The sequence below is a fragment of the Epinephelus moara genome, chromosome 7, assembly GCF_006386435.1.
Source record: "Epinephelus moara isolate mb chromosome 7, YSFRI_EMoa_1.0, whole genome shotgun sequence".
Classification (NCBI taxonomy): Eukaryota; Metazoa; Chordata; class Actinopteri; order Perciformes; family Serranidae; genus Epinephelus; species Epinephelus moara.
The window spans coordinates 34,881,130-34,894,650 of NC_065512.1; the positions used below are offsets into that span (position 1 = coordinate 34,881,130).

The window sequence follows — 13,521 nt, forward strand, 5'->3', positions numbered from 1 at the left end:
CACAACAGATGAAACACTTTGAGGGCACAAACATTTTAATAAGATTAAGAACAAGAAATATCAAGAGCTATGGGCTATGGCCAAACAAAGCAGGACTAGCTGCTTTGATGGTAACAAAAGTCATGATTTAAAGAGAGCAGCTACATGAATGTAAGTTGATCACAGAGACAGGATAGACCTCCCTCAGTAAACACTTAATCAGACAACAGTATTTTGTCTCATTTCTACACACAGGACTTGTTCTTTAACACACAGGGCATAACATTCACCAAAAAAAAACTGTACAATGAAAAAAAGCCTGCCCTGTTTTGATTGAGTTACAAACAAGAAATGATTCACATACCAAGGAAATCGTGCAAATAAAGAGTATGATTCCATTCTTCGCTCAGCACGAAGAGGATTGACACCCAATACAAAATGAGAGTGTACCAATAAACAGTGAGCCACAAGGCCCTACCCTTAGGAAGTAAACATCTTTGAAAAATACATTTGGGACATCTTTGTGGCTAGAAACAGACTCATACACAATTTGTGTTGCCATGTGAATTAAGGGCAAAGAAAAGAAATTAACCAAAAGCCTCACTGATGCCTGGGCCAGCCCAGGTCTATGCAGGCCAAAAATACATCATTAAATATTCACATAAGTTAGTTATGCATATGGCATCCTGTCATCTACAGACCTAAACCTGCTTTTTTTTTGTTTTAAACATTTCATCTTAAACCTGATATCTAAATGACGACTGTGACGTTTACACAAACTGTATGACTTAGTACACACATCAGCGGTACAGACTACACAGGAATTAACTTCTGTTGCTATGAGGCACAGCATTTACAATAACTTAATACTTGTTGATGCCGAAAATCCTCACTCCGTGTAGTTGTGGCAGCTTGGGGATCAGGACGCTCAAAAGTGAGGCAGTGTTTATGACAAAGTGTGCTGTGTCATACTTTGTGTAGAAACTTGCCAAGAAGTATCTGTGGAAGCAAAACAGATGGGTTCGTTACAAAAAAAAAAATCCCTCTTGATACGAGAAATAGGCAATGAGAGGATTCATATAAATTTCAGTTTCAATGACAGTTACACAACAGTTAAAGGGTAACTTCGGTATTTTTTAACCTGGGCCCAATTTTCTCATGTTTTTCTGTCTAAGTGACTAATGGCAACAACAGTTCTTGAAACTGGTCCAATTTTGAGTGAGATGACTGCAGCTGGCAGCAGCAATGCATGCTGCAATGTAACCACTTGGGGCAACTGTGCATTGTAGATTTACTTCCACTTAAATTGTTTGTTTTTGTCAGTGACAGGCTCCGATTGTTTTTCTAAGTTTCTGACAACATCATGGAAAGGATCCCTACTGAGATAGACCTGTTTGTTAAAAAAAACAAAAAAAAACCAGATCCTTTTTGTTTAACCAGAAACCGCCTCGAAATCGCCATCGCCAAACCCACCAGACTCCATTTAAATAAAAAGTGATTTTATCATCGAAAAACACACTTTATTAGAAGTCTGCAAAAACAAAACAAAAATCACAAAAGCCATCTTGGTTTGTCTTTCCACTGTTCTGACAATCTCAAACTCTGGTTTGGTTGGAATAAAACCTTATTCATCCAGTTAGATGTGAGAATATGCTGGCTTTATTCATGCTAAAATTACTGTTTATTTAAATGGAGTCTGGTGTATTTGCCCATAGCAACTTGAGGGTTGTTTCAAGTCACACAAAAATTAGTTTACTCTTTAACACAAAAGTCTGTCACTGTAAAGATCCTTTCCACAATGTTGTTGGACACTTACAATAATAATCTAAGGCTGTCAGTGGCAAAAACAAAGACTTTTATTGGATGTAAATTATTGATGCACAATTGCCCCAAGTGGTTACATTGCAGCCTGTTTCGTTGCTGCAGACTTCTGCCCTCTCGCTCAATACTGGACCAGTATCAAAAGCTGTTGTTCCCATTAGTCACTTAGACACAAACATATGGGAAAACAGAGTCCAGGTTGAGTTACCCTTAAATGCTGCTGTCACAATCACCATATCTAATGATGATGATGATGTTAAAATGCTTTCCTTTCTGTCTGGTAGTCTGTGGGAATGACCCAGGATTGGATAAAACTATTAAGTTTTACTTCTCCATATCCATGTCTAAATCAGTGCAAAGACAGAATTACATGATATCTAATACATACAGAATGATTGGGGAGATGGTGAAAAACTTTCTAGATGAAGTGAACTGCACGCCGTAGTCAAGCTGTTCCCAATGTGTAAGAAGTCTGGCTTTTCCTTGGTCAGGTGTCTCGAAAGGTGTGCCTTTCACTGCATGCATAAAGACATACATTCCCTGTGGAGACAAAAACATAGCCAGTAAAGCAGTGATTGCAGTTTGTAAATAACAACACCATAGCAGACTGATTAAATGGAGTTTCTGTTTCCATCTTTCATCATTTACTCCATGATAACTTAGATAATACTGTAGGTTATGACTGATGTTCACAATATATGGGAATAAAAGTGTGAAAAAGGAGTTAGACCATTTCTTCTAAAACAGGTTTAGGGATTTTTTTGCAAATACATTGTGTTGAGCTTCTGGCTGTAGTATAAAACTCTGCGTTTACTTTTCCCCTTGTTTGACAAACTAGCAAGAAGAAAGAGAACAATGACTTTTGGTATCTGAGCTGCACAGCGTTTAAAGAAGAATAAGAATAACTTTATTCATCCCCTAGGGGAAATTCAATTATCTGTCAGTGGGGAACACCACCTACATTAAGAATTCAAATGTGTTTTTTCCATGATCTAGGAAAGTTCAGTCAATATATTAACATGATCTACCACCATGCTGACCTTATATATCCTAAAACACTGCAGTTATGGCTGAAAATGACAACAGAAATGCAGATTTTACATATCTCGGCAACAGAAATCAATCTCCAGTTGACTACTCGGAAGTGATTGTTGCTGTTAGGGTGACATCACTGTGATTTGTCTACACCCAAGTGAGCTTTATTCAACTGTAGGGTTCTCAGGGTTCTCTCTTGCAACAGAAAATGGACCAATAAATACAGAACATTCCCCTTAGTGCTCTCAGTATCTATAATAACAATTTTCCCAATTTACTATCCGTGGAGCAGCTCCAGATGTTATACCATATGACATCACAAATTTGAGGTTTAGCACCCTAGTTTTTGGATTTGGGAAAGAGCTGTTCATCTTTACTGATAGTTTTTGACTGTCTAAGACCACAGGAATAACTGGAATAATTTTGAAAAAGGGGGGAATTTCCCTAAAAGGCAGAAAGTGCAGGCAGAAGAATCTCAATAGAAACAACACAGCTGCTGTCTGGTGCTGTGGCTCTTGATAAATACACGTTCCAGAGCCAAAAAAGGATGGAATGATGCAAATTTATTGAGAAGTCAGCTATCTTGGGAATGACACCAATGACATGCCTCTATGTCAAAACACAAGAATGCAGCTTTAAATTGAAAACCTGCATTAAAGATGGAAGAGAAAGAGAACTAAAATGCTGACATACAGCCAAGGTATAATCAGCACACTGCAGTTGTATTGTGTAGAAAACAATAGGCTATAGTTGACCTTAGCCCTTACTGTAAATAGCCTTCCGTATTGGCTGTGATACACAATCCTCGTAAACTGCTTGCACTTCGAGCTTGCGCTGCTTGATGATGTCACACAGATCGACTTTGTGTCTACTATTTGAGGCCAGCCACGTAACAATGAAAGGTCAGTTTTGTCTACAGACCTAATGTGGAGTGGGGAAATTATCATAATAGGTCATGCGTCAGGCTGCCACAAAAACAGCCTCCCCAAAATAGAGCATATTTTAACAAGCACACACAAGCACCGGGCCAGGCAGAACATAACAGACACTGGCCTGTTAAGCAATTCATTTGGCTTGTGAGGCTACAACTGACTTTGTGGTATTCAAAATATCTTCTTTCACACCCTTAAATCAAAAATATTTACCATTCCGGAGAACAATAATCTGAATGGCCTAGTTATTATGCTTGGCATGGTGGGAAGCAGTGACAGTTTTACAATGTAACTTACAAAGTTGTGTATAACGTTAGTTAGAGTCCACACCACTGGCACGCTGAAGAAGGGTATGCTCAAGAGCACAATGTGAAGTATTCCAACACCAAGGGCATAGGTCAACCAGATCCCTCGACTGTTCATAACCCGAGTATTTGGGTTCACCTCACTGTGTGCCACACCCACATTCATTCTGGTCTGTGAACACAAAACAATACAGATATTCACAAATCAGTATGTATTTCTGTGCCACAGTTGTACCCCCATGGTAATAACACTAACACTTTCATGGAGCCCTGAACATGTCAGATATACTCTGCAAATACATTCTGTGCAGATGAGAGCAGACCTTCATCATTTACAATTTTCTGGATGGTGAAGATTTATTGAAGAAACAAATCTTGTTGCCTAAATGCCCTTGTAGCACTTTGCTCTCCCTGCAGGTCTAAATGTGGTAACAAAAAAAACCTGACACCTTGTGTAATCTTACTGAACTTTACCCTCTGGCACATTTCTAGCTGTACAGTGGATTAAAGACAACGAAATGAGCTTAAAGTGCAGTCACTAAAGGAATTGATGACTTTGCTCCACATTCCCAAAAAGGCCCAATGCAACATTAAGCTGTCAATGTCATTATTTACCAGCCAGATTACATTTTGACAACTGACAATTGTTTAAAACCTTGCTGTGGATGAGAAGACTGTATCTTATGATGACTTTCGACCAAGTCTTAGTCCAACATCGCAGAAGCCAAATGACTGTCTTCAATCACCCCAGTGTAACATGAAGCTATCTGCTACATTTGGGATACTAGTGCTCACATCAGTCGAAAGGATTCAAAGTTGATACATAAAGTGATGAATACATACAGTCTGATAATATAACTGATGACGAGACGATTTCTTGTAGAAAGCCTAAATCTGCAACGACAGGAAGGACTGACAACTGGTTGCAATCATTAGACAATATTTGACTTAAGTTACATGACGTTAACGTTACAAATAATATGTGCTTTGGTGCTCAGCCACTGTCACTGATTCAGACTATTCGCTGATTTCTTTTCGTAGCAATAGCAAACTGCATGACTGTTAAAATAACGTTACCTTTACTTTAACAATTACATTAAATCAAACGGATAACACCTCTTGGTGACTAAATGTAAACTGATTTTATCTATACCTGAAAGTCTATCTCGCCTTACCAAGAAGATGGGTACACACGAGACGTCCCTTGGACATGTTTTCGTCTCCAGTACATAGCCCGGACCAAACCACCACTAGTCTCAACCAAGTTGTTCAGCGTCATTACGTGATTAACAAATGTTATATGGTTAAAAGTGTAACAAAAGACTCCCACACACCAAGCGATGTAAAACTTACAGGTAGTAGCGAGCAGTGGAGGTATTTATGGAAACAAACTGCTATGGAGAGAAATGGTTTATCTCCTTGTTGTTGTGTGCAATTCACGAGCGCAGTCTGCACGTCGTAGACTGACCTGAGCGGAAGTAGACGTGGTTTCAAGCCATATCTTCGGGGCATTTTATGCCCTAAATTCATCTGTCAGGCTGCATTGGATTAATACATTTTAGATGACCCTTGAGCACATGATGTGGAGCAAACACTTCCATCAGAAAAAAACATAACCAAATCTAAGCTGAAAATAGTTGTATTTTCTCAAATCCCCTTTATTGTACATGCCTCATTTAGATTTTTGCCAAAAATAAACTAACCAGCATGCACAACAAGAGTTAAATGCCAAGGCTTTTTTTCAACTCCAGGATTTTCCTTAAACTTTCAAACATCAAAGGAGACGTTTTTAAGATCTCACAACTAATTCACAGTGGAGGGAGAGACATGCATATCCCTCAGTCACTCAGGGAGGCTCAAGGAAATCTTCTGTAGCTTCAGGGAGGGTCAATAAATAAATAAAATAAAGTCAAACCCCAGCCCCCTCCTCTGATAAAAAGAGAACTGTCCCTAATAGAGGTATATTCGTTGAGGAAGTTGATGTTATCAAAAATGAATATCCAAATAAACACATTAGGAATCACATACAAACTGTAACTCAGTAAGATTATCTAAGGCTTCACTTCATGATGAAATTAATTGGCAGAATGTTTGGCTTGTGGGTGACAAATTCTGTCTTAATAGTAAAGTTATAGAGGTTTCCTTTAAAATCATACATCAAATATATCCAGCAAAAAGGCATTGAAGAGATTCACACTTTATATTGAATTTTCTTGTACCTTCTGTGAATTAGAAGAAGAACAATCTGCCATTTATCACTGTATGTATACCAGAATATTTTGGGTGGATGTTTGACTTTATATGAGAAGAAAAACTGAGCAAGCAACTTGATTGCAGGATAAAGACATTTTTTATGTGTTTTGAAAGTAATGAAGTGCAAAAAGATTGTTTACTTAGTAGTTTTTTTATACCATTGATTTTATTAATGGGAAATATCCATATAACAACAAGAGGTGGGTGAACACTAAAACAGATTTTTAACTTTTCTATCAAGCACTATTACAATATGGCACAGCAATAAGGCGCCACAAGAATAAAAACGCAATAAAAAGAACTATATGTTTGATAAACTATATGTTTGATAAATTACATATAAACTCATGAGACAGTATTTTAAATTTATATTACTTTATATTATTTATCTCATTTTTTCTTCTTTTCTTTATTATTATTTTTTCTCTGTATATATGTACCCCTGGTATGGTTTGCACTGTGTGTATATGTTAATGTCTTCACTACGCTTGTTCAATAAAGAATTAAAAAAAAAAAATAGTAGTACCTGTTAGTCTGAACTCAGGGTGGAAATTTTTTATAGCGTCTTATGAACCCGCCCTCGTGTCACTCCTAACCAATCAACGTGTAATGATGGGGGCGGGAATTAGGTCATTTCCGCTGTGTTGCTCGTGCCAGTTGTTTATGAAAGCTTGAACGGCGGCTTCAGTCAAAAGGACTCGTCTAAGTCAGTATTCAGCCATTTAATTTAGTTATTTTTAACGTTCGTATTAGGATTATCATGGGTTGTAATGTCGCCAAGTAAGTTTTGGCGAAATACGGTTTTTAATGGTCAGCTAATGAGTATGAGCAGCTCAAATAATTTGCATAGCGGTTAGGTTAGCTAACGTTATTGATAAATGCTTTCCAACTATTTTATTAAGGTGTTCAGCGTCACATCACGTTTTTGTTTGTGTTTTCTGCCTAAATCATGTTATGACTGAAAGAAGGTATCTGGAGTGTTTCGTTTAACAGTAAACTGGCATTTGTAGGTATCTGTCACTCTCAAATTCTAATATAACGTAAAACTTAAAGGAAAACACCGCCTAAATTAAGAATTGCAAAGTGTTATTTCCATGGCCTAGGAATGTGCAATCAGTATTTTTGAGCATGAGCTACTCTCTCGTAAAGCCAGAAACCAGAGAAATAAGTCTCTAACTTGTGGTGTCACCACAGGGTATGTAGTCTGGCGCTGCTCCACAAACAGTGAATGGGAGACTGATTTTGTGCAACCACAAAATATTTGTTTTCTTTTTTTATACCCAGGTGAGCTTTATTTTGTTGTAGCGTTCTCATTTCTGAATCAGAAAACGCATCTTTATGATCAGAGCATTTCCCTGGGTTCTCTCTGTGTCATCTAGAACATCTATAGTAAGTAATTGTGTATGGAGCAGCTCCAGACTTTACACCTGTAGGCGTCACAAATTTGAGTTTTAGCACTCTAGTTTTTGGATTTTGATTTGGGAGGGAGTTGTTCATGTTTACTAATACTACTAATACTAATTGCAATTGAAAGTGGGCAATTGATAATCTGTAATGAATGACTCTGGTTTTGCATTTCTTTGGTGTTAGGTTAAGGCCAGCAAGGCATCTGGCTCAGGGAGACTTTTGGACCTATCTGAAAACATGAATAATAACAACTGTGTGTACTGGTAATTGCTTGTTCTCACCAATGTATGGGGGACTTTTCTTCAACAGACACCCGAAATCATGAAGCAGCTGCCTCCAGATACTGTGCGGCTGCTGTCCAGCTCCCAGGTCATAACCTCTGTGGTGAACGTTGTGAAAGAATTGATGGAAAATTCCCTGGACGCTGGGGCCTCAAGCATTGACGTTAAAATGGTACAGTGTCTAAATGACAGACTTAAGAATACGGAGAAATGTAAAATATAATTGAGTGGAATTGTTTATAGCATGATTTGTCTCAATAGAGCTGAAAACAATATGTATAGCAAAGGTAGGCTTTAGTTATAAAGATGTTGTTGCCTACTAGATGCATGAGTCTATTTTTTGTTCATTTTATTAAATATTTCTTGTAACTCATCTGAGTGCAGCAAGTTAACCCTCAAAATTTGAAATCTGTGTTTCTTTGATACTGCAGAGGTAGACCTCTAAAGTCACCAGATTTGCTTTTTTAAAGTATAACTGCCCTTGTCAATTAGTGTTTTCTTCCCTATTTACAGCAAGATTGTTGTTGTGATGGATAATGCAATAAGTAAAATATCTAAGTAAAGCATAGTGTGAAACAACACATTGCTATAAACATCCTGGAGAATAGCTCTATTTTTCCATGCAGGTAAAAGTGTGCCTTTACATCTTCACAGCTCACAGTACTGATTCCTTCCTCCACTTGCACATGCAGTCTACAGTATTATTCAATTTCATATTGCAGGAGAACTATGGTTTGGATCGGATAGAAGTGCGTGATAACGGCCATGGAATCAAAGCTGAAGATACTCCTGTGATGGCCGTGGCACATTTTACTTCAAAGATCGGTAGCCACGAAGACTTGGAGCGACTTGAGACGTATGGCTTCAGAGGAGAGGCACTGGGCTCCATCTGTGCCGTGGCTGAGGTGAGAAGTGTTTAACAATTGTAGTCACTGAATTACAGTCATATGAAAAGAAAACAAGACAGATGGGAAGAAAAGTATGGGAAGAAAACGACTTTCATACATGCATTAATGTATAATATTTCACAGATGACTCTGTGATCAGTATATATGAGGAATGACACAAACATCCAGGTTTTAAAACTATACTTGTATAAAGTGTTTCATTGTCTTTTCTTTTAGGTGGCTGTTATCACAAAGACAGAGGAGGATGACATCAGCACCCACTACACACTTAACTTCACAGGGGAGATTGTTTCTAAGAAGCCTTCTCACTTAGGTCAAGGCAAGTCACCAATAATTGAATCAGTCTTGTAGTGGACAACTAAACCAAAGTCCTATTTTAGATAATGAAATAGTAAAGTGGAACTATACACACATCAAGTTTGTTTACATGCACGGTAATATTCCACTATTGTTGTGAATATGAAAATATTCTGAATTTGATGCAGGTCATGTAAACAGCATATTCCATTTAGATATTCTGAATTTAGCATTTTAGCAAGAACATAGCCTTAGTACATGAAGCGTCAGTTCTACCAGCTACTGGGTGCCCCAGCAAACTGACTTTGTAAAAGAAAAGAAAAATGCTGTGTTAGAGAGACATGGATCAAGAGAGGAAGGGCAGGGAGCTTCAGAGAAAGCTTCTGCGTAGGGCCCAGAATTTGGTGCTATGCTCCTAGCTCCAGCCATTTCACTCTTCCATATTTTGATGTGATAAATGTCATGTTAGGGCATGTTAATCGGAGTATGTACGGCTGTTGTAAACAGGAATTTTAGTGGAATATTTATTTTCTTTAGCCACGTAAACAGCTTAGTAGGAATATTGTCTTTATCAGAATAAGGTAAAAAAAAAAATTGGAATATTTTGTGCATGTACATGTAGTCATTGTGAACACTGCTTAACTGGAAATGCATCACAATGTCACACTGACAGATTTAGACACCAACTTGCATAATGGTGGCTCTAGCAGCAGTCACATTTTCTCTTGTACCGTAAATATGAAGTTACTAATTTCCATGAGTGGGTTAAGTGAAGTAAACATCAAAGATGCTACAAGCAGTTCCTCTTCTTGGCAGTATTCTTTTGTTTAAGGGTGGTCAGAGCATTCATGTTGTTACACTTCTGCATCTTCAGCATGTATCTCAGAGACACAACCGTTTCACTCCTCAGCATGCCTTGTACATTGTTGCTGAGTGGGGCAGTAAATTAGTCTTTGCCTGCAGAAGGGTTCCACCTGCAGGTTCTCATCAACTACAACCATCTTGAGCTGGTCTCAACCACCATGGCTATCTCTGTAGTGGCTCTCTTAAGTTATTTGGGTTCCAAGTTGACCTTTTGTAAGAAGTAGAGCACTGACGTTGCTGGGAACCGTGGCAGCCAGCTTCAGTAGGGAATAAGGTTGCGTGACATCCTTTGACAAGAGCCTCATCAATCAAATCCTGATACTCTGCTTTCTTCAGTTGGAGAGAGATGGCTAGCTTTTCTTCCCAGGGCACTGTGACTTCTTTTTCTAAAATTGTTTTTTGTCTTTCTTGATAAGAGAACAAAGTCTGGTCAGATTGAGGTTACTGCCACCTCTTCTGGAAAGACAAGTTTTTTTCTTCAGGTTCACTTGCATCCCTCAAGCAGAGGCCTGATGCAAAATAGAGGCTGCTTTCTTGGCACTCCCTCTTGCCCTAGGGGCCTTATCTCCTTGCCTTTGGAAATTGACAACTTTGAGTGGTGTTGCCTGGTGTTTGTTGTCTTTGTCCTTCTGCACGTCCATCCATTTGGCATTTTTTTTTCCACCTGTATCAGTCTTCTCCCAGTGCTAAGGGACATCCAGTCAACATTTTAATCATAGTGCAAAGTGGCTCCACACTGCTTGCAGGATGGGTCTTATTCTTTGTCTATTAATATCTTGGGGGAAAAACAGTAGAAAGATATTCTATGATTGATGTATTTGAAATTGTTGTCATTAGGAAAAAAGAGAGGCAATGCGTCCGTCATGTGTGTGAAAAATTGTTTTTTTAGCCCAAAAGTAGGGATGCAAATATAACTGAAATTGCAGTGTGTCCAAATGTTATATCCAAATCGCAGGAGCTACAGTTTTCTTTGATGAAGGTAAAATATGTCACAACATACATAAACAATACATTGTGGTGCTACAGAGATGCCCCAACCTACATATCATATGCCAGATGTAAGGGAACATGCTTGTTTGGTACGGACCTCAGCAAAAATAACATCGTTATCATTTTTATACTTTTTTCAGTGAAAATGAAGTGCAAAAATGACCATGCTCACAATTGCAATATCTGTCAAATTAATTGCAATATGATTAATCATAAGTGAAACATACAAACTATTTGCTGGCGCACAACTCTTAAAGGAGTTGCGTGAAATAATGGAGGTAAAATTGGTGTTTATTGTGACAAGTTTCAGAATAACACAGACTGTGTCCAGTGTCCAGTCAGATTTAGTCTACCTGAGTCCTTTAGCCTTGTTACAGGAAAAGTCCATTTTATGTGTTAAGTTGTTGCACACCTCTGTTCTTTGTGTTTTACAGGTACAACAGTGAGCGTACTGAAGCTTTTCAAGAATCTTCCAGTGAGACGGCAGTACTATTCCTCCACCAAGAAGTGCAAGGAGGAATTGAAGAAGGTGCAGGACCTGCTGATGGCCTATGCCATTATTAAACCTGACTTGAGAGTCACACTCGTTCACAATAAGGTCAGTAACTCCTCTCTGTTCAGATTTATGTTAGTAAGAAAAACTTTCCTGACAGCTTTCCCTGGTGACTAATCTGAAGGTAATGCCAGATGTAACTGGCAGCTGTGCATCAGCAGCATGCAATTATATTATATATTATGTACAGTCAACAGTGGTGACTGATGAGAATTTAAATGGAGGTAAAGTTAAATTTATTATAGAATCTATTTAATTTTCCAGCAGCCACTCACAAATGAGCTAAAACGAATCCTTTAAAGTGATATGCAATCAAACACTTATCTCTTGTGGTCTTAAATGTTGTAAAAGGTTTGTAGTTTGGTATATTTTAAAAAGTGACTGAGTACACTGCTGTGTCATTGCCCCTTCAATAGCTACGTTGTTAGCTGTGCTTATGATCTTAGCATAGATATGGACAGCAGTAGTAGATTATGCTTCAGGAGTGGTGAGAGAAGTGTCTGTGGGCTATGTTGCTTCAGACATAATTCAAGATGATAAATAAGTTGGCAAGATGAAATTACAAGCTTTTAATAGTCACCTATAAAGTCTGCAGTAAAGTGTACGATACTAAGGCAATGGGAAAAAGAACACGTTGAGGTTTTAATGGGATTGAAGTCTGTCCTGAAAAGTAACCCAGTGTGTAGTCCTCCACACACAGCAACCACTAGGTGTCCTCATTAGTCTTCATATGACTATTCTGACATCACTGGCTCAGGATCGCCATCAGTTTTTTATTTGACAGTATATTGTTATATGTGGCAAACTTAACCAAGAACATTGACAACATGTAAATCACTGAGAGCTTGTGTAAGATCACATACTACATGTGATAACGCATACATACAGAAATGTCAGTCGGATCTCAGAGAGTAAAAATTGAATTGATTCCATGAAGTCCACTGTTCCTTAACATTTTCACACAATACTAATAATACATGATATTTATAAAGCAGTTTCTAAAAAATGTTGTTTCCAGCAAAATAATGCACAACATCAATAAAACACAACATCAATAATAAAGTGCCAGGAGGAACTATTAACTGTCCATGAAATAAAAATTATATGCGATGATAGTGGTTAGTGCTGCGGAGGGAAAATTGAGACTTAGTGAAATTTATTTGATCAGAATATATTTGTATTGATCGGCTTATTTAACATATAACTCAGTTTAATAATTATTTGTAACCAAAGGACAGTTTGTATTCATTGACAATAATTAAATAAGTGAAAAAAACATACCAACAGTAATAACAGCAAGACAAATGAGAGGAGGGAAACAAATACAAAAAGCCTAGATAATAAAGGGCTTTCCCTGTGTACATTTCACTCATTTGATAATTTGGAATATCTCGTACCTCACAGCTGTAAGGTGTGCACAGCTCCCTTTGACAGTTGAGCTTGGTGTTTGTGCCTGTCTAAAGATTTTGTGTCCAATGTGTAAAAGCCAGTTACGTTACACACACACGCACAAAAAAAAAAAATCAGGAGCTTATCAGTTAAATTATGAGTCAAACACCTTCTTGAAGACAGTAAATGTCTCCAGCCTCCTGTTGTTTTGTTGGCAGTGCCAATGTAAGTCAGTGAGCTATGACATCGTTACGTGTGATGGAAAATATTAATTTGGTTTGCAGAGGCACTTGAGAAACACACAGACTAAACCTTTAATTGAGCCAAGCAAGGATAGGTTGACTAACCTGATAGAAAGAGGTGTGTGTGTGCTGGTTAATAAGTCTGTGCTGGCTCGATAAAAGTCATTTATTAGAAAGAAAAATTCTGGAAATTACATGCATACAACAGAATGTACCTGCAGCTATTAAGCTATTAAGCAGTTATAAGTCGGTGGACTCTTAATTC

The 13,521-nt window shown here is 38.0% G+C and overlaps 2 protein-coding genes across 5 annotated transcripts in view; one reads left to right on the forward strand and one right to left on the reverse strand.

Annotated features, from left to right (window-relative positions):
• pms1 (PMS1 homolog 1, mismatch repair system component) overlaps positions 1-13,521 on the forward strand; it is a 40,483-nt gene that overhangs the window by 9,593 nt on the left and 17,369 nt on the right. Inside the window, exons 1-5 of one of the 3 annotated variants that reach the window (XM_050049576.1) lie at positions 6,953-7,031; positions 8,042-8,185; positions 8,736-8,918; positions 9,138-9,240; positions 11,507-11,670. In XM_050049576.1, coding sequence (XP_049905533.1) covers positions 8,054-8,185; positions 8,736-8,918; positions 9,138-9,240; positions 11,507-11,670 — 582 coding nt within the window. In that variant the 5' untranslated portion in view covers positions 6,953-7,031; positions 8,042-8,053. Of the gene's footprint in view, positions 1-6,952; positions 7,106-8,041; positions 8,186-8,735; positions 8,919-9,137; positions 9,241-11,506; positions 11,671-13,521 lie in introns of those variants that run through there. The other 2 variants (XM_050049577.1, XM_050049578.1) reach the window with 2 other exon arrangements.
• Positions 18-5,574, reverse strand: ormdl1 (ORMDL sphingolipid biosynthesis regulator 1). Of its 2 annotated transcripts, none has more exons than XM_050049633.1 (4): positions 5,426-5,574; positions 4,065-4,244; positions 2,189-2,340; positions 18-978 (listed from the first exon to the last, which is right to left on the reverse strand). In XM_050049633.1, the coding sequence occupies exons 2-4, from the start codon at positions 4,236-4,238 to the stop codon at positions 843-845; spliced, it is 462 nt and encodes a 153-aa protein (XP_049905590.1). In that variant the 5' UTR covers positions 4,239-4,244; positions 5,426-5,574; the 3' UTR covers positions 18-842. The 2 variants fall into 2 exon arrangements, with proteins under 2 accessions (XP_049905590.1, XP_049905591.1); XM_050049634.1 differs by lacking the exon at positions 5,426-5,574 and adding an exon at positions 5,248-5,401.

What these genes read in the sequence shown, in the direction of transcription:
- ormdl1 (XM_050049633.1), bottom strand. Translation starts at nt 4,238, where the DNA reads ATGAATGTGGGTGTGGCACACAGTGAGGTGAACCCAAATACTCGGGTT. An exon ending in CTAACGTTATACACAACTTT is followed by an intron (nt 2,341 to 4,064) that starts GTAAGTTACATT and finishes TTGTCTCCACAG; the next exon opens with GGAATGTATGTCTTTATGCA. An exon ending in ACCATCTCCCCAATCATTCT is followed by an intron (nt 979 to 2,188) that starts GTATGTATTAGA and finishes TTGCTTCCACAG; the next exon opens with ATACTTCTTGGCAAGTTTCT.